The following is an 18,318-nucleotide window of genomic DNA, read 5'->3' as shown; positions in this document are numbered from 1 at the left end:
AAAATTAAGGAGAAAAATAGACTAGAATAAAAAGCATGATTTGATTTTTTTTATTCACACCCTTAACTTTTGTTGTGAACATGAATAAAAAAGAAAAAGAATGAGATATTTATTCCCAAAGATTTAAAAATGGAAAAGAATTTGAAATGTTAAAAGAGATACAAAATAATTATCATGAGAGAAGAGAATATGAGTAGGTGGAAGACAGAGAGATGTGAATGGTTTTATAAGATATTTAATTTTTAACTAATTTTTAAAATGTAAAAGAAAAACTATTTACCATCTAACTTTTCACATTCTCGTACTTTAGTTACTTTAATTCCACTAAACTTACTAATTTCTAAAATGTAAATGAAAAATCATTTACCATCTAACTTTTCACATCTCGTACTTTAGTTACTTTAGTTCCACTAAACTTAAGTATAATTAATTAAAAAGTATACGAAGAGAGTGAGTTTCATACTTAATTATATTATAAAAATAAATAAAATTAAAAACAAATTTATTATAAAACCAAAAAGTGATTTGAAACACAAATTAAACTAAAGATATAAAGGAGAGAATAAGGTTTCTCCACGTTGAGGCTTATATAAATATACATATATATAGCACACCTCCATCTCATTTCAACATATCAAAATGAAATACACATTCCTCTCTTCTTCACTTTCTACCTCATATCCTCTCATGTTTTCCATCTTTTTACGTTTTCCAAGCAACTAAGTATTTAGCGAGTGTTGGTATATATCGGTTGGTTCCAGTGCATTTACTATCGACAAATTAAAGGTTGTTTTTATCCTGGAACAATGGGGCACTTCACATCTGTTGCACATCCGAGTAGAGTCGTGAAACGTCTTAAATAGAGCGAGATTTGTGACTCAACCATTTTGTTAATGTGCTTCTATTTTGTAGGTTTTTCTATTGGTACACTTAACTCCATTGAAGTGCAATAGCAATATGTTTTGTGATGCGGCTGATGATGTAAATTTATAAATCCAATTAAAACTTATTAAGTTTTGTCCCAAAAGTTTACGATCGTTTGACTTAGAAAATGTTAACCTGATTTATATATATCACACGTTAATATATATTATTATATATATGTATATATGTATGCATGTATTTTTGTATATTTTAGGCAAATATCTCAAATCACAAAATTAAGCAAAGTTATTTAGAATAATTGTGCAACATGTCAAACAGAAATCAAACCAAGAGCGCATCTCATCTTATATTCAATTATAAACCTTAATCAATTGAATACAAAATGCTGTAATTTTTTTCAAAATCAAATAAGAATTTTGAATTTCAACGAATAATACAAATTACTTAAAAAAAAAAAAGATAAAATAGAACTTCAATGTTTCATTTACACTAGGATTTGTTGCGTCCAATGCTGATCCTTCTTTATTCATTCGATCAGTTGGATCTTCTCTCACTTACTTACTCTTGTATGTAGATGACATCATTGTCACTGGCCCCGACCCTTCCTGTATCTCTCTCCTCAAAACTCAATTAGCACTTGAATTTCAAATATCCGATTTTGATCCCTTAAAATACTTTCTTGGTCTCGAAATACATTCCCTCCCTAATGGCCTATTTGTCAATCAAGCCAAATATCTTAATGATCTTCTTCACACATCAGGAATGATCTCTGCAAAATCCTTTACCACACCAATGTCTCCTTCTCTTGACCTCTACACCATTGCACCACCTTTTAATGATCCATCTTTATACCGCAAACTAGTTGGTTCCTTACAATATCTTACATTTACTCGCCTGATATTGCCTTCTCCGTAAATCGTGTCAACCAATTCATGCACAAATCGACTGTCACTCACTTCTCGATAGTCAAACGCATCCTCCGGTATTTATGTGGTACTCCAACTCTTGGAATAAATTTTCGCAAAGGTTCGTTTCCTCTTCAAACCTTTTGTGACTCTGATTGGGTAGGTGATACTTCTGACAGACGCTCTACCTCCGGATTCATTGCCTTCCTTGGCTCTAATCCAATCTCCTGGTCTTCTAAAAAGCAACCTACAGTCTCCCGTTCTTCCATAGAAGCAGAATATCGTTCTCTTGCCACTACTACTGCTGATCTTTACTAGATACGACAACTTCTCTGTGATCTCCGTGTTCCTCTAAAAACTTCACCAACACCATGATGTGATAATGCTTCCGCTATCTCTCTTGCTCATAATCCTGTTTTCCATGCAAGAACAGAACACATTGAGATTGATTATCACTTTGTTCGGAAAAAAGTTCTTCGCAAAGATATCTCAGTTTATCACATCTCCTCCGACAAGCAACTTGCTGATATACTCACAAAGCCATTGTTGGCTCCAACCTTTCTTCATCTTCACAACAAACTATTGACTCAACCTGAGTCATCCTTTTGAGGGGAGATATTAGGAAATAAATCAATATTCCCAAATCTCTCTCCATAATTTAAGCCCATAATTGTAAATTAAATTGTAATCAATTGTCATTATTTTCTATCATATTTACCTCATTGTAATTGTATAAATAAGCAACATCTATCAATGAAAAAATCAAACAATTCAATACAATTTATGTTACATTTCTTTTTTGTGTCATAATCAAGCTTTGCTATATAACTTTATTGAACAACATTTTGATAGGCTCTTGTACGTAGAATCGCAAGAATGTTGATATCTAAGTTTGGTGTTTTAGTGTTACAAAATTTTATGAAACATCATCTTATTCACTACGTTACAATAGATATGTAATTTCAAACTTATTAAGATTATGAGCATTAAATTTTTAATTTCAAGTTTAATTCCTAAAACACTCTACGTAAAAATGGTCAACATAACATAAGAACATTCAAATATTTCTCTTAGCTTTCTACATTTAATAGTTAAGAGATTCACATAGCAAATAACAAAAAACCTTTCATAACTCAGTACCAAAATAGATGTTAGAAACTATCTATCAAACACAAAATTTTAAATTCTAACCCTTTGCCTATCTTGAAGACGATCAATTCTTAGATATAATGAAAAATACAAATTTTGTGATTCAAAACAATCCAAAATTTGAAATAACATTATTATATTTTTATTGTATCCAAACTTTCAATTTTAAAATTCAGTCTTATATTAAATAAACATGAATATATTCAGTAAATATAGCCATTCATGTTATAAACTTAATTCAATCTTCTAAAATTAAAAAAAAAAAGAATATATATATATATATATTTTTTTTTTTTGATGTATTATAAATTATGGTAATTATTTTGAATAACAAAATTATCGAAAATATTTATAAATTTAGTAAAATTTAAACATCTATTCGAACTGTGATATCTATGCAGACAATACCATTTTACATTTATAAATATTTTGATTTGTTTTTCTATATTTAAAAACAATTTTTTTTTTCTTTTTTATCGACTCATCTAATTTTAAAGTTTAATTTAAAGGAATTGAAGGGATCATCTGTAAGCTGTGGTAAAATGGAAAGACCAAAATTGAACATTTGAATGTTTAAATGAAACAAATGCTATTTTAACTTGAGCGATAACAAATGCATTTAAAACAATCGTTTAAATTTAAAAAGGTTGCTTTCGCGCATAACAGATGCACTAACTATTTTTCAAAAAAATTAAAATACAAAATTTGAAAAAATAGTTAGTTTTAAAATTTGTATATATTTGAAAATTGTGAGTGGTGGTTATAACTCAGAGGAGTGGGATTTTGTGTGGCGCGCAAGCCATAGAATTTTGGAGTGGGGGAGGGGCAGAGATAGTGGGGGGCGAGGGGGTGTTTGGTTGATTGAAATTTTGAACCGAAATGCAACTCCAATTTGGTTCCTTTCAATCTCACCTTGTTTCTACTACTAATTCTCGGATTCAGTGTCGACTTCTTCAACCACGGTTCGCCTATCTCAATAATCCTTACTCATAATTTCTAGGTTTTCGACAGAACATTAATGCTATGTAGTTTGGGAGATTACGATTGATTCAATGTGGGGATTGTTTTAATTTATCTATTTTGAAAATGAGAGTTTGTTAAGTTTATCTTCTTCCTTTCTTTCTTTGATATATGAATTTTATCATTTTTGTTCTTGGTGTTTTTCAGTCCTTCTTTTGGGATTGCATTTGACATTGATGGTGTTCTTCTACGGGGGCAACATCCTATTGGAGGTTCTACTAAAGCTTTGAGGAGATTGTATGTGGATTCTACGTTTTCTGGTAACCAAATTTAGTTTTCAATTTACACAAACGACCTAGCAAATTCAATTCATCGAGCGAGCCACTTCCCTTTTCTTGGTTTCTTTTCTGTTCTAGACAACAATGACCACTCTTTCACCTTTTAGTACTTAAATCACACCTCAAAATATTTTTGGTTCAATAAGTATTTATGGAAAAATGTCCAAACTAATCTATTAAATGTTTCACATTATCAAAATAGTAGTTCATCAACTTTCAAAAAATGGTGCTATTTTAATGACGCGTAGTTTGGCCAATTTCCTGAATTCAAGTCCTTTAACTTTTGTTTTACAATGGTTTTGTCTCTTATTTCAAATCTGTTTTAGTTTGGCTTTTAAATGTTAATGAGCAACTATTTTTAGTCTCTTGTAACAATTTATCACTCAACTTTAATAAATAACACTTTAGCCGTTACTTTAATAAATTAACACTTTAATCTCTATACTTTAAAATGGGCAACAATTTAGTCATTCAATTCTACTTAATAACAATTTAGTCTTTATTTGCAACAATTTGATCCCTTCATAAAGAATCTATTCAAAATTGTCAGCTTTAATTACATAACGACTTAAAAATAAAAAAAAAATTGATTTCCGATAAATTTATTGATTTACATATAGATATTTCATTAAATTATAATAATATTTATCACAATAACAACTAAATTGTTACAAATTATAAAGTATACAATGAGGTTGTTACTCAACATAGTCTTAAGGATAAAATTGTTAAAATTTTCAAAATATAGAGACTAAATTGTTACCGACAAAAGTTCTTTGATATTTTATAAAAGTTTGGAGACAGAAAGTTTTCTTTTTTAAATCAATATACCTGTAAGTTGATTTTGGAATGGCTAAACTCTAGTGGAACAGCAAGATTTTCCATCTACTTGATTAATCAATATTGCTTTGCTTGTTTTATGGGCATGGTTCACTAAATTCTCTCTGTATCTTAATACAATTTGATTTCACTATTCTTTAGGTACTTTAAAAGTTCCTTTTCTTTTCTTGACCAATGGTGAGTTTCTCTTTTCCTTTCTTCATTGTATTCAATATTAAAATGCCCTTTGTCTTATAATGTTCATATTATTCCTCTGTAGGAGGTGGCACTCCAGAATCAAGACGTGCCATTGAATTGAGTGAACTTTTAGGAGTGAATGTGTTACCTTCTCAGGTTGTTATTCTTTTACATTATTATCCTCCTTGGCGACATGTTTGATGCTTTAGGGATTTACTAATTTAATATCCAATTCAACTTTAGTCGTTAGGTTAAACTTTTAGATCAATCGATGATTTAACATGCTATCAAAATAAGTAGTCAATGGGTCCTATGTTCAAATTCCAATATTAATTTCTACTGGTTGTATCTTCTACATATTTCTAACCAAGTGAAGAGTGTAAGATGATATAATATTAATTTTATCTTCATCCATCTACTTAAGTGATTTAACATATTGCATTTTTCAACATCTTTGATGCAGGTTGTACAGGGCCACTCAAGTTTTAAAAGTTTGTTGAATCGGTAGGTACCTTCATAGAAACTTGGAGATCAGTACTTTTCCCTCTCAATATTGATGTATATCAAAAGAAAACAACGAGAACATCAACTTGTTAAAGAGACTATATTAAGGATAAAACAAAACTTGGCAGTTCCTTTTGAAACTAACTCAAATAGCAAAGCAAAATTTTACTTTCCCTTGGTGATAAACCGCCATAGATTCAGATATACATCTATCAATAAAAGCATCCTTAAAAAAATGCTAGGAAATTCCTTTGGATGTATATTTAGCTTCCTATTCTCTACCCATTCTTTATGGAAGTGATATAAGCTCCTATATTCCCCACTAAAACGGAAGTGAAAGACCAATTGAAGGTGGTTTTTAGATTGTAGCATGCTTCTTACCGTACCCTTTTACCTCAGTTTTGAGAATGAACTTATTATTGCAACTGGAAAAGGGCAGCCAGATCTTGTTATGTCTGAGTATGGTTTCAAGTAAGCTCTTACCTATATATCTTTGTTCAACTTTTGTCCAATGCCTTTCAAAAGTTTGTTGAATTTCATATGATGATTTTGTCCATTTACAGAAAAGTTTTCTCCATTGGTGAGTATGCTTCATTCTTTGAGAATATTGATCCTGTATCCCAATACAAGAGCTGGACATCCAAGCAAGCTTTTGATTCGAACTGCGACCCCCACGGGTCGATGAGAAGGCAAAGTGTTTTATCTGAAAGAGTGAAGGCGGCTTTTGTTGTCAGTGATCCTGTTGATTGGGGTAGAGATATTCAAGTACTCATTCTCTCCCTTTCATTTTTTGAGTTATCGAGTTATTGTATTGGGGCTGAGATAACATTTTGCTCTTCATACTACGAAATTTGTTCATTCCCTATACTTTAAATTCTCCAATTTTAGTCTTCCTACTTTCAATATATTATTGAAAGTTAAGTTTAGTCCTTTACAATTATTCTTTATTGAAATTGATTATATGATTATTTTCATGTATGGAAAATAAAATACGTGAATATGCTTTGAAAATTTATAAAAAAATATTATAGATAACAAAAATAAATAAATAAATAAAAATAAACAATGAACTAATATTGAGTGAAAGTATAATAACTAAAAGTCATTCAATTTAGAGACAAAATTAAACGAACTACAAATTATGGAGACAAAAATGACCTTTTTTTTTTTTCTTTTTAAATCTAGAATAATTTGTTTTTAACTTCCATGGTAGTTGAAATTGAGAGACGTTGTATCATCAAAGCCAGTTTGTTTCTTTGTAAATTTGATGCTGATGTTTCCTTTTCCCTTTTTGCATTCAGCCCTTGTTGTTGATAATTAATAGCTATTCTTGCAAAAAGCTTTGAACTCATTGATGAGTAAATTAGGTTCTTTGTGATGTTTTAAGATCTGGAGGCCTTCCAGGACACCAGAATGGGAATCTCAATCAAGTGCCTTTATATTTTGCTGCTGATGATCTTGAATATCAGGTTAGATCCGATGGTTTTTTTTTTTCCAGCAATGAATTGCTTATTTAAATAATGCCTCATTAGTTTTGTAAGGATACTTTTAGCTTACACCTCCAATTTCTATCATTACAAAGATAATTTTATAGTTTCCGTTATGCTTAAATTGCCAGAGTCGAAATTGTTAGGGAATATTTGGGACAAGTGAAACTGTAAACTCCAAAAAGTTGCTAAAGACATAAATTGATGTTTTATGAGTCATCAACAAATAGTAAAGTTCATGACTTCACACTTCCTAACTTCTTTCTTCAAGCACTTCTTAATAGTATCGTGCAATTGTTCCACATTTCTCCTAGAATCTTACTTGCATCTCCCCTATGTTCCCTTTCTCTCCAATAATTTAATGGAACTGAGAATGTGACTGTTGGGATTTTCACGTAGGGTGCATTTCCTTTTAAGCGGCTTGGGATAGGCGCCTTTAAAATTGCACTAGAAAGTATATTTGAAAGGTAAAATTTCCTCTCTTTTTCTTGTGTCAATATTTTTCTCCATTTGCCGCTTAAAAACTTAGTAAACAAGATGTCATCAATTTGGCCCATTTTGTCTTTTGGTTCCTTATTATGTTCTCTATATTCTCTCTCTTTCATTCACTCACAATCTGTTATACAATTACCTATCCTGGTTTCTCAATAGCCATTCACACAAGCTTTCCCTTGAGAAGCTAATCCTTTGTGTTAGAATTATTACTATTTCCAGCATTCATTAAGACAGTTTGATCTTGATTCACAGAATTCACCATATACCTCTTGAATACGTATGTTACGGGAAACCCAATCCTCTTGTGTTTAAGAATGTAGAGGCTGTGTTCAGGCAGATTCTCTTATCTCATTGTGATGATCATTTTGTGAACAAAGGAGATATTGAAGTTAATGGTTTCAAAACACTTTATATGATTGGTGACAACCCGGTGGTAGACATCAAAGGTGCACGAGAGGTGCGTCTTTCTAATGCTTGTAATTTTATCAACATTACAAATAGTTATGTTGTCATTTTGTAAATTACTGTCCGAAGTATTGATTCATGATTTTAGGCAGGAAGACCTTGGTTTTCTATTTTAACAAGGACAGGAGTTTTCAAGGGCAAAGAAAATCACGTCGAGTTTCCAGCTGATCTTGTAAGTAGAAAGTTGATTAGTGAAAATCATTAAAACATATTGAAATTAAGAACACCAATGTTTGATTCTCACTTACACTTGAGTTTCTACCTCGGTTCTTGCAGGTCGTTAATACTGTTGAAGAAGCAGTGGACTATATCTTTGCATCAGAACATATTTCTTAATGATTTTTGCCCTACCTAGTAATGATCTCTCACTTATCATTCTGATTCGTTCTGTTGACATATGCAGAGCATATGAATTGCATAATACACGCATAATTTCAATATTCAAATTCATAACTCATCCAATTTTCTACCATTGAACTAATAAAGGTTAAGAAATTAATATAGATATGCAATCCTATAAGAAAAGGAAAAGCATGAGAAACAGTGACTTGTGTCCCAAGCTATGGAAATAGTTTGGCCGCAAGGGCTCTTAGACCACAATGCTAGAGAGAGACTCTCCAAGCATTAGTGGTAGGTGGGAAAATAAGGTTCAAATACTTACAAGTTCTTGGAAAACATGGACTCGACGACCCTTTGGGCGATCGGATGATAACTCTCACGAGCTTCAGAATATATCCTATTTGCCAAAATCTTCTCTTCTTCCATCCCAGGGCCTTGTGTAAGAGCAGCGTACAATGTGCGAAGGTACTTCATTCTCCCAACTTCCTTCAAAGTTTTCTCAACCTCAGCATAGCAATCTCGGTACTTCGACGAAATAGCTAGTTGAAGAAATGCAACTTTGATATCATAATTCTTCGATTCTGAGAATCTATACCGCGCATCCAGCGCCTGAATCTACACATTCAAACAGAACGTACAAGAACATGACTGATTAAGTAATCATGAACAGAGTACCATTCACACAATGTTGATGGAGATCAAGGATTCAAAAGGCATCTATGGTTTCTAGAAAATATGGAAAAGACTCCTCATTCATAACTTAGGAACCTAAAAAAAAAAGAGAATGTGAAATAAGTAAATGCAAAGCCAATCATCTTCAAATGGCTACCTTGATCACATACTATGAATTTCAGTTCAAAATGCTTAAGATAAATGGATTTCATTCAAGCGCAAAATCAACCATTGAAATCAGAAAGTGGACGAACTCAAGTATAGCTGGGTAATAAGATATCTGTATCACTTTCACTCAAGAAAGGTCTGAAGATAGAGGTATAAAGAACATATTGATCTGAAAAATCCAAACCTGTGAGACTTCAATGGATTTCGGCAGATTCTCCAAGTACAGCTCCCATTCCTGGCCTCCCCAATCAGCAGTTTCTTCTTCCTTGGGCATTTTACCAAGCTTAAAGTCGTTGGCTAGCGATAGGATCTTCGTGTACAAATAAGAAACTGGTTCATGAGCATCTGGAGGGATACCAGTGCCTTCAATCCAGAGTTCCAAATCTATTTTTTCCTCTATTCCAGGGAGCTCTTTTATCAAGAAATCAAGAAAGGTCTCTGTATCTATTGTCCTAAAGCTATAGGTAAAAATATATTCCTTCAGAAATCTATCAAATTCGGGCCTTCCCACCTAAATAGTCATTGAAGAATGATTAGAATAAACAATAACATCAAAAAAGAAAAAATATTGATATAGTTTGGAGTAACAAGAATTTGACATACCTGGCGTTCAATACGCCATAGAAACTGAAAACCCTTCTCATAAGGTATTTGAGAATACACATCATCTGGATCCACGCCTTCTTGCTTCATCTTTAGCTTTGTGAATTCTAAATTATCCTTAAATTTTTCAACATCCTCTTTCCAACCCTTCCAACCAATTCCTATATTGAGAGCAGCTGCATCATTCCCTTGCACAGCCTCAATGATTCTCCTTTCTGCATAAGTTGTAAAACCCTACAGCCATCGGTGACAAAATAGAATAGCATTAGAAGAAGTAAAGAGAAATGAAGGCACTTGAAAGAACAAAGAGGCCTCATTCTAGTCAAAACATCATGATTGAATTGTCTTAACCTTATGGGGAGAGTTGTATTCCGACAAGAATTATCATAAGAACAAATTTGAGTTTGCATCAACTAATAGAGTTTGACTATATTACCTGAATCTTCCTTGTTAAAAAATGGAAGACAGTGAAGAATTCCATCATCTAATTAATGTATCTATCTAAACTTAAGAAGGCTTATTACACACCTCCACCACCTCACTCAAAAACACACTAGAAGAGTGAAAAAAATCAGCTAGCTCAAACTTTTTTTAAAATGAAAACCCAGCTCTCCATAGGAAGGTTTAAAGAATACAGAAAAAAAAAGACCACTACAAACAGCATGCACAAAAGGACAAAGCTACAAACAGAGTAACAAAGACCTAGAGAATAAGGGATAAACAGTAGTCACAAAAATCATTAAGGACATTACCTCGTTCAACCAAAAATGTTCGTTGTTTTTGTTAGTGACCAGATTCCCAGTCCAGCTATGAGCAAGTTCATGAGCAACCACATGCGCCCCTGTAGAATCCCCCTTTATCACTGTCGGTGTCAAGAACACCATCTTCGGATTTTCCATCCCACCATAAGGAAAGCTTGGAGGTAACACAAGCAGATCGAATCGCTCCCAACCGTAACGTCCAAATAACTTCTCTCCTTCCTTGATCAAATCTTCTGTCCCTGCAAATTCTGCCGCTGCAGCATCGAGCACTGACGGCACCGATTCTGCATAAACCCTAGTCCTCGGCCCCACTTCCCTGAACGCAATCTCTCCAACAGCAAAAGCGAACAAGTACGGAGCAATCGGTTGTTCCATCGTAAACTCCTCCACCACCCTCCCTTCATCGGCCCACAGCAAATCAAACCCTCCAGCCAACAACTTAGCCTCACCAGCAATCGGCGGTCGTCGTTCCACATGGCGCGCAGCCATGACCGCTGATAATTCCTGAGGAATATTCAATCGCGCAGAGAAACGGATACGGAACGCTGGAGTGTCTTGGGAAGGGAAAATGGAACGAGCATGAATAGCCTGGCACTGTGTATAGACAAAGGGATGGGTTTTGTTGAAAGTCTGTGGAGGAGACAGCCATTGAAGAGCCGAAGATTCAACAGTAGTACTGTAAATGACAATTAAAGAGGATTGTCCACCGAGTGTAATGGAGAGAAGAGATCCCTTGATGGGATCAGGCGGAGAAAGGGAGAATGGAATGGGGTAATGGGATATGGGGTCAATAACAGAATGGATAATGAGAGAACGAGTATCGAGGGAGATTGAACCATAGTAGGAAGTGGAAAGAGTAATTAGAGCAGATGCATGAATGACAGTGGAAGGAAAATCGAAGAAGAGAGAGAGGGAATAGTGAAGGACTTGAGCATGGGTTGAATCGGTGTACGAATGTGGGTCTACGGGTGCCATTGATGAACACAAGAAGAACAAAAATGGGTTTATGAATTAAGAGAGTGAAGTTGTTGCGGCGTTTTTGTCACACCCTGTTCCAGATATTTCCCTCTAATCTAGATCCAGGTTTGAAGACACTTTAAAAAAACATTTTTCCAAAACCAAGTGAGCCCCCTTTAAAAAACAGACTATCTCCACCTAAAAAGAAGAGAAAATTGCACTTATATACTATCCGAACTCAAGATAACACCTAATCTGTCTCACCACACACTCATCAAAATAATCCCGAAGTCCCAATTAGAGTTTAGATATAATCTTAACAATAGTTATAAGAAATTACATCCAATGACAATTTTCTCAAAAGGTGCTTCTTAACATAACTGTCATCACATCTAAACTATCCTCATGATGCACTCAAAAAGTATATACATACACAACTAAGGGGCCACAATACGTGTCAAGACACTCAACGGGTGTCTGGAACTTGACCGCTACCTAGGGGAAAAGAAAACATTAAAAATGTGAGCTAATGCCCAGGTGAGTGGCAAGTTTAAAAATAAAATAGGAATTATAAAACATGATTCCAGTAGAGAATAGACAAACACGGTTTGATAGTTAAAAGGAAAACATGATTAAAAGTTTCTCAAACATATAATGTAAAATAGTTACACATCTGGAAGACTAATTATCATTACAATGCCAAACTCTTCCACTCATATCAAAGACTATTTACCGTTATAACCCCATTTTAAACAGTACTTTTTCAGAATGGGAAAGATATCAGAGCTGAATCTTTGCAAAGATAAGAGGTCAAAACACAAACGACCCAGGACAACACCCAACCATATAATACTAGTTTATTGAACCAAACCAACTTCAGCATGTTAAAGGCATTGTTCCATTTCACAAACCGCATATCAGCATTAATTATCTTTGTCCATAAAACTCAATACCACACATACCTACCACAATGAGTGAAACGCCTATCTTCTCCAAATTCTATGAGCCTTCTAAGTTCTAACACAGTTTATAGAAAAGAATATTCACAATAGATAATCACCATTTTTCTACTCTTGACCCTATACAATCTATCTAGCAATTGGGCTTGCCAGAACAAAACAAAAAAAAAAAAAAAAAAAAAAAAGTACTACTTCTGAGATAATCAAGAAAATTTTTAGATCGTAGGATTTCAAGAAGTTAGTAGCCAGAGGGCAAAATTATAAACAAATTATACAGGTATCGTAAATTAATTTGAATAACATCTTTTTCTCCGAAATTCTAAACTCGGTTAATTTTCAACAACTGATTCTAAAGAAACAAATCGCAACTGTTTAATGAACAAACAACAGTAATGAGAAATGAAACAGCGTGGAAAATAACTTGAATGTCCCGTGCGTAAAAGTGTAATTAGATGTATAAATTGATAGGCTTACTTTTTGGAGTTACTGCAGAGCCCTCTACCTAACAGCTATTCCGACCTGTTGAGGATAGAAAAGGAAAAAAAGCGAACATAGATATCAATGGATGAAGAAAACTACAACCAATTTCTAAATGAAAAACGAACAAAATCTCATACTGCGAATCGAATTAATGGAAACGCATGTAAACCCTAGCCCTAAAATCGAAGGGGAAAATATCAGAGAAGGAGAGTTGGGGAGGAAGTGAAGCAATCTTACCCACAGGAACAACAAGCTGCTATCGGAAAAAGCTTGGTTTACGCAGCGGAGGAGATGAGGCGCTTATATATGATTTTGCATGTAAAATAGAAATATGAAAAATCGTCAAAAATAGTAAAATTGTTAATGTATACATATATATACATATATTTATATTATGTATATATATAATGTCCCTAAATTAATAAATTTATTATATTTAAATGTAAAGTTAATTATAAATACGATATAGCAAGATGAAAATATATATTTTTTAATATATCCCACTTCTCTCGCTTCTCTCCCTCATCTTTCTTCTTCTTCTCTATTCTCTATTCTCTATTCTCTTCTCTCTTCTCTCTTCTCTCCCATCTCTTCTTCATCTCCATCTCTATCACTTCACTCTTTCTTTTCACAAAGATTAGAGTTTCTTACCAATACCAACTCCTATGAATTGAACTATATGTTTTTCCTTGTGAAATTCTAAATTAGCAACCTAACAAAGCATCCAAGAGTTAAGAAATCTCAAAAATTTTGAGAAAACTGTTCGAGATAGGAAAATTCCCCCTATTTCAACACCCGAAAAATATCTACTCTAGAATCCTGAAACAATTTAATTAATGCTGCAATTCATTGTTGCTTCCTTCTGTTTGCCCCAATCCTCCAGTTAGATTTGCTTTAATCTTTCAATTAAATTTGTCTTAAAGTTGGCTCTACAATCTGTTTCCTCCCAGTGTTTTTGTATTGTTCTTCTGAATCTTTGATCGTATCTGCTTCCTTCAATTCATTTCCTTTTGAGAGAAAGGAGTGATGTGAGAAAATTTCAGCTTCTTCTTCTTCAATTGAAAAAGTGAACGAAAAAGAGATATGGAGATGGAAAACAGAGCACAAGTGAGAGAAGAGAGAAAGAAGAAGAAAGAGAAGAGAGAGAAATGAGATATATTAAAAATTAAATAAATATATTTTTTTGTACCTAACTGTGCCACATCATATTTTTATTTAACTTTAGATTTAAAAGTAATACATTTATTAGTTCAATGGATTCTTGTAAAGCAAGCAACTAAAGTGACTGAAATATTAGAAGGCGTTTGACCTTAGAACTATGTTGGAATGGAGCGGTAACCTATTCCACTCTGGAGAATTTGAAATTAGATTTTTCATAATCCTTCATTTCTCTCCTTTTCACTATTGCATGTTGGGAGGAATTAGGTTTTCTATAATCCTTATTTACTCTTTTTTCACTATTCCACTCTTTCTTCAATCCTTCTCACTCCTTCCTCAATTCTCCTCCAAATACATGTTATCATAGCACTACTATAATAATCTTTCTCCCAACGTATATTATCGTAACGCTAGGTCTATTATAATAGTAAGATTATCATAAATCACCCCTTCCCAAAAAAGTCTCTAGAGGGACTAAATGCAACCCTATTTTTTCAAACTTAGTGGCAAAAGGTTATTTTTAGGGTCTTTTAAAAAATATAACAAAACGACAAAATATTCGCACTATATAGAATAATTTTAGAAACGAAAAAAGTCTATAGGCCCACCATGGAAAATACAAAAAATATCTCATCAACAACGCGTGTAATATACTTGGTACACGATTATTTAGATATACACGATTAAGAAGGCAAGTCAAATGCTGGATGTTTTTTGCTACTTGGGTGGAGAAAATAAAACAAAACAATTGAAAGATTAGACAAAATGTCTAGTGAGTAGGATTTTTCACCAGCACATTTAGTAAATACATTTCAGCCATAACGCGTTGCAATTCTTTTCACAAACCATGCGATATAAATAGTTATGCATTTCAATAGTAAAAATTTTTCAAATTAGATCATCTTAACGCATTAGGCAATTTACCCATTCAAACTTCATTAACAATATTTATAAATCATAAGAAAAGCATTTCCTTTCAAATCATTCATAAAAGCTTCATCCATGGAAACACATTCAGGACACATTATATCAATCATATTGCAAAATCATTCTACATATTTAATTACATCTTTGTACGTTTTTTCAACTCAAGCGTTGACCATACTCTTTTGCTGAGTTGCGGCTATGTAGAGTGATGTCAACGCAACAGTAAGTCTCCATCAATTCCATCACACATACCGCGTCTTCTAATGTCAGATCACACAATAAGCAAAAGGCATCTAATACTAGATCACAGAAAAAGTATGAGACATCCTATTCTAGATCACACAGCAAGAATAGGGCATCATATCCCAGACCACACATCAAGAATAAGACATCCCATACCAGAACATATAACAAGTATGAGAAATCTCATTGCATAGGGTACTAAAGATCATTTCATCAAACATTATTTCATTTTATTTTTTATTTCAAATCATTTATAAACCAAATCCATTTTTAGAATTTGAAAACATAAGAGGATCATGGAACTCAAGGATTCAATGAAGAAATATATAAGGTTTAAAACACAGTGAAAATTCTTTTAGTTTGAAAACATTTTAAGAAGAAACCACTCACAATCAAGTATCTTCCTCACCTAAGCCCTTAGCCAAAGTTCTCTTGCACCTCCTTGCAAATCCTTGTCGAAATCAAGCTCGTGGTGAATCACTAAAAATCTTTGAAATTCTTTCAATTCTTTCTTAAGTGGATACAAGGTAAAACAACTCTCAAATGACCAAGCTTCTCTTATTTATAAGCTTCTCTAGTGAAACTTTCCATGTTGGAATCATTGCTTCTGCCCAGCAGTGAGAACCATCCAACATCAAGATGTCATATGTTACTTTCATTGCCTCTCATCTCATCGTGTAGCTCTTTTCTTACCGCATACTGAAAATGCCTTACATAATTGCTTTGCAATACTCTTCCAACCGCCAGCTCCAATCACGTACAATCTTTATGAATTACCCATTCTTGTTGCATGTAATCTTAATGCGTATTGCAGGTTGTGTTCAGGGCCTCACAAATACCAATTCAAGCCACTTCAATAAATCCTATAAACAATTCTAAGGCACCCAAAACAAGCACAAATCATTACTATTTTATACCCACCCCACCACAAACACACAATAACTCCAAAGATTAACACTAGCAAGATCAAAGTTTAATATCTTAAATCAATCCAAAAGAAACTTCAATCCAAGATATACAAACATTTTTATCTCAAATCATCATAATCCAATGTAAAACGGGAGCACATATTTTTATCAACGAAAAAAGGAAGAGATTCATGAAATAGAGATGATGGGACGATGACAACAACGAATAGTGGTAGGAGCGCAGAGTCGTTGGACGACGGCGATGGGAGGAGTTAGCATCGAACGACACCTTTGAGATGGTGGGAGGGAGAGCGGTGTGAGGGAAAAGGTTTGATAACAAAGAGGGGTTTTGTAGGTCTACCAAATTTTTTGCGGATATGGAGTTTTTAATGAGAACACCTGATGCATAATGAAGCATTGGGGAGATACCTCCCAACTCCCGACGGGTTATTAACTTGTTGAGAGTTACCCTCATTTCTTTTTATTTTAGAAATCTAACTTCCGACGTCAGTATGCGACGTCGAAAATTGCTGCCTATTCCCGACGTTGTTCATAAGCCGTCGGGAGATACAATATTTCCTGTCATCCAATCTCTTTATGACCCTTTTACCCGTCAGAAGTTATTTTTCTTGTAGTGCGAGGACAAAAATAATATTTTACTCTACAAGATGAGGGCAATTAAAGAAATAATAAATAAATAAAAAGGAAAAAGGGAAAAGATCGGTGGAGTTAAAAGTAGGAAATAAATAAATAAAATTAAAAGAAAAAGAACAATGGACATAAAAGAAAGAATAAAATGAGATTTTTGCTTTATTCCCACATTTAATCAATCATTCATAATTACACTTTATTCTCTTGTACTAAACAATAAACAATTCTGACCCTATCGTATTTGTTTTGGTAAGTATCAATTTATACGTTGTTTTAGTTAAAGCAAACGAGAATATTCAAGATGTTTTCATATTAATAAAAACTAAACATTTTATTTAAAATAAGGTTTGAAATTAAAAAGAATAATATCATTGCAAATATTTTAAACAAATCATCCAAATAATAATTAAAGTAGTTTTTTTTTTAATTTAAATTAAGAAAATAATGAACAAAATCATATGATTCCTTTTCCTGATTTGACATGTTTCAAAATTTTAATTAAGATTAGTTTTTGGTTATTTTGTACTATTATCAAATTCTAAATTTGTATTATGATTTGTTGTTTTTCTTTTTTATTATTTTAAAATTTTTGTTTTTACATTTTATTTACTAATATCTATTTCTCAAATAAATATTATCTCTACTAATTTTTTACTGATTAAATAAAGAGATTTTTTTTAAAATAAAAAAGTCATTGTTTGTTTATATATATATACACGATATATGATCTTTTTAAAAATATAACAAAACGGCAAAATATTTACATTGTATAGAATAAATCTGAAAACGGAAAAAAGGTCAACACTGGAAAATACAAAAAATGTTCCGTCAACCACGTTATCAACAACGCGCGTAATATATTTGGTACACGATCGTTTAGATTTGACTAAACGAAAATTTTCAAGATTCTTTTGATACACAATCGTTTATTTTTTAAAGATTCATTGATACATGATCGTTTAGATTTGACTAAATGATTTTTTCTTAATTCTTTTGTATACGATAGTTTTTTTTAGTTTAGATTTGGATACTTCAATCTAAAATCTAAACGATTTTTTTCAGGATTCTTTATACACAATCTTTTAGATTTGGTTACCCTAATCTAAACGACTTAAAAAAATGAGAAAAAAAAGAAAAATGATGAAAAGAAATCGCAGTGAAAAAAAGAGAGGAAGAAAAACGATAGGAAGAAATCAGGTTACCAAAATCTAAACAAAAAGAAGAAAGATGATGGAAAGAAATTGCAGCGAAAAAAAAAAAGAGTAAAGGAAGAAAGATGATAGAAAA

At 32.8% G+C, this 18,318-nt stretch overlaps 2 protein-coding genes across 5 annotated transcripts; one reads left to right on the top strand and one right to left on the bottom strand.

The window, feature by feature from the left end:
- Nucleotides 1-3,734: 3,734 nt before the first annotated feature.
- LOC103501676 (uncharacterized protein YKR070W-like) lies at nucleotides 3,735-8,677 on the top strand. Of its 3 annotated transcripts, none has more exons than XR_001764423.2 (12): nucleotides 3,735-3,901; nucleotides 4,107-4,219; nucleotides 5,219-5,254; nucleotides 5,337-5,410; nucleotides 5,718-5,758; nucleotides 6,158-6,229; nucleotides 6,322-6,523; nucleotides 7,126-7,227; nucleotides 7,645-7,712; nucleotides 7,993-8,197; nucleotides 8,298-8,377; nucleotides 8,482-8,677. XR_001764423.2 is itself a non-coding variant. In XM_008465341.3 (12 exons), exons 1-12 carry the CDS (start codon nucleotides 3,819-3,821, stop codon nucleotides 8,539-8,541), a joined length of 1,140 nt encoding a protein of 379 aa, XP_008463563.1. In that variant the 5' UTR covers nucleotides 3,736-3,818; the 3' UTR covers nucleotides 8,542-8,677. The 3 variants fall into 3 exon arrangements, 2 of the variants coding, with proteins under 2 accessions (XP_008463563.1, XP_050946360.1); XM_008465341.3 differs by having other exon boundaries at nucleotides 3,736-3,901; nucleotides 8,294-8,377; XM_051090403.1 differs by lacking the exon at nucleotides 5,219-5,254 and having other exon boundaries at nucleotides 3,736-3,901; nucleotides 8,294-8,377.
- LOC103501677 (leucine aminopeptidase-like) lies at nucleotides 8,635-13,506 on the bottom strand. 2 transcript variants are annotated; one of them, XM_051090402.1, is made up of 6 exons: nucleotides 13,382-13,506; nucleotides 13,139-13,183; nucleotides 10,740-11,903; nucleotides 9,988-10,221; nucleotides 9,569-9,895; nucleotides 8,635-9,159 (listed from the first exon to the last, which is right to left on the bottom strand). In XM_051090402.1, exons 3-6 carry the CDS (start codon nucleotides 11,721-11,723, stop codon nucleotides 8,863-8,865), a joined length of 1,842 nt encoding a protein of 613 aa, XP_050946359.1. In that variant the 5' UTR covers nucleotides 11,724-11,903; nucleotides 13,139-13,183; nucleotides 13,382-13,506; the 3' UTR covers nucleotides 8,635-8,862. The 2 variants fall into 2 exon arrangements, with proteins under 2 accessions (XP_050946359.1, XP_008463564.1); XM_008465342.3 differs by having other exon boundaries at nucleotides 10,740-12,200; nucleotides 13,382-13,504.
- Between the last annotated feature and the right edge of the window lie 4,812 nt (nucleotides 13,507-18,318).

The sequence above is a fragment of the Cucumis melo genome, chromosome 9 (genome assembly GCF_025177605.1).
Source record: "Cucumis melo cultivar AY chromosome 9, USDA_Cmelo_AY_1.0, whole genome shotgun sequence".
NCBI classification, from domain to species: domain Eukaryota; kingdom Viridiplantae; phylum Streptophyta; class Magnoliopsida; order Cucurbitales; family Cucurbitaceae; genus Cucumis; species Cucumis melo.
The sequence above is the reverse complement of the archived record's forward strand: the minus strand, read 5'-3'. Positions and strand labels throughout refer to the sequence as shown.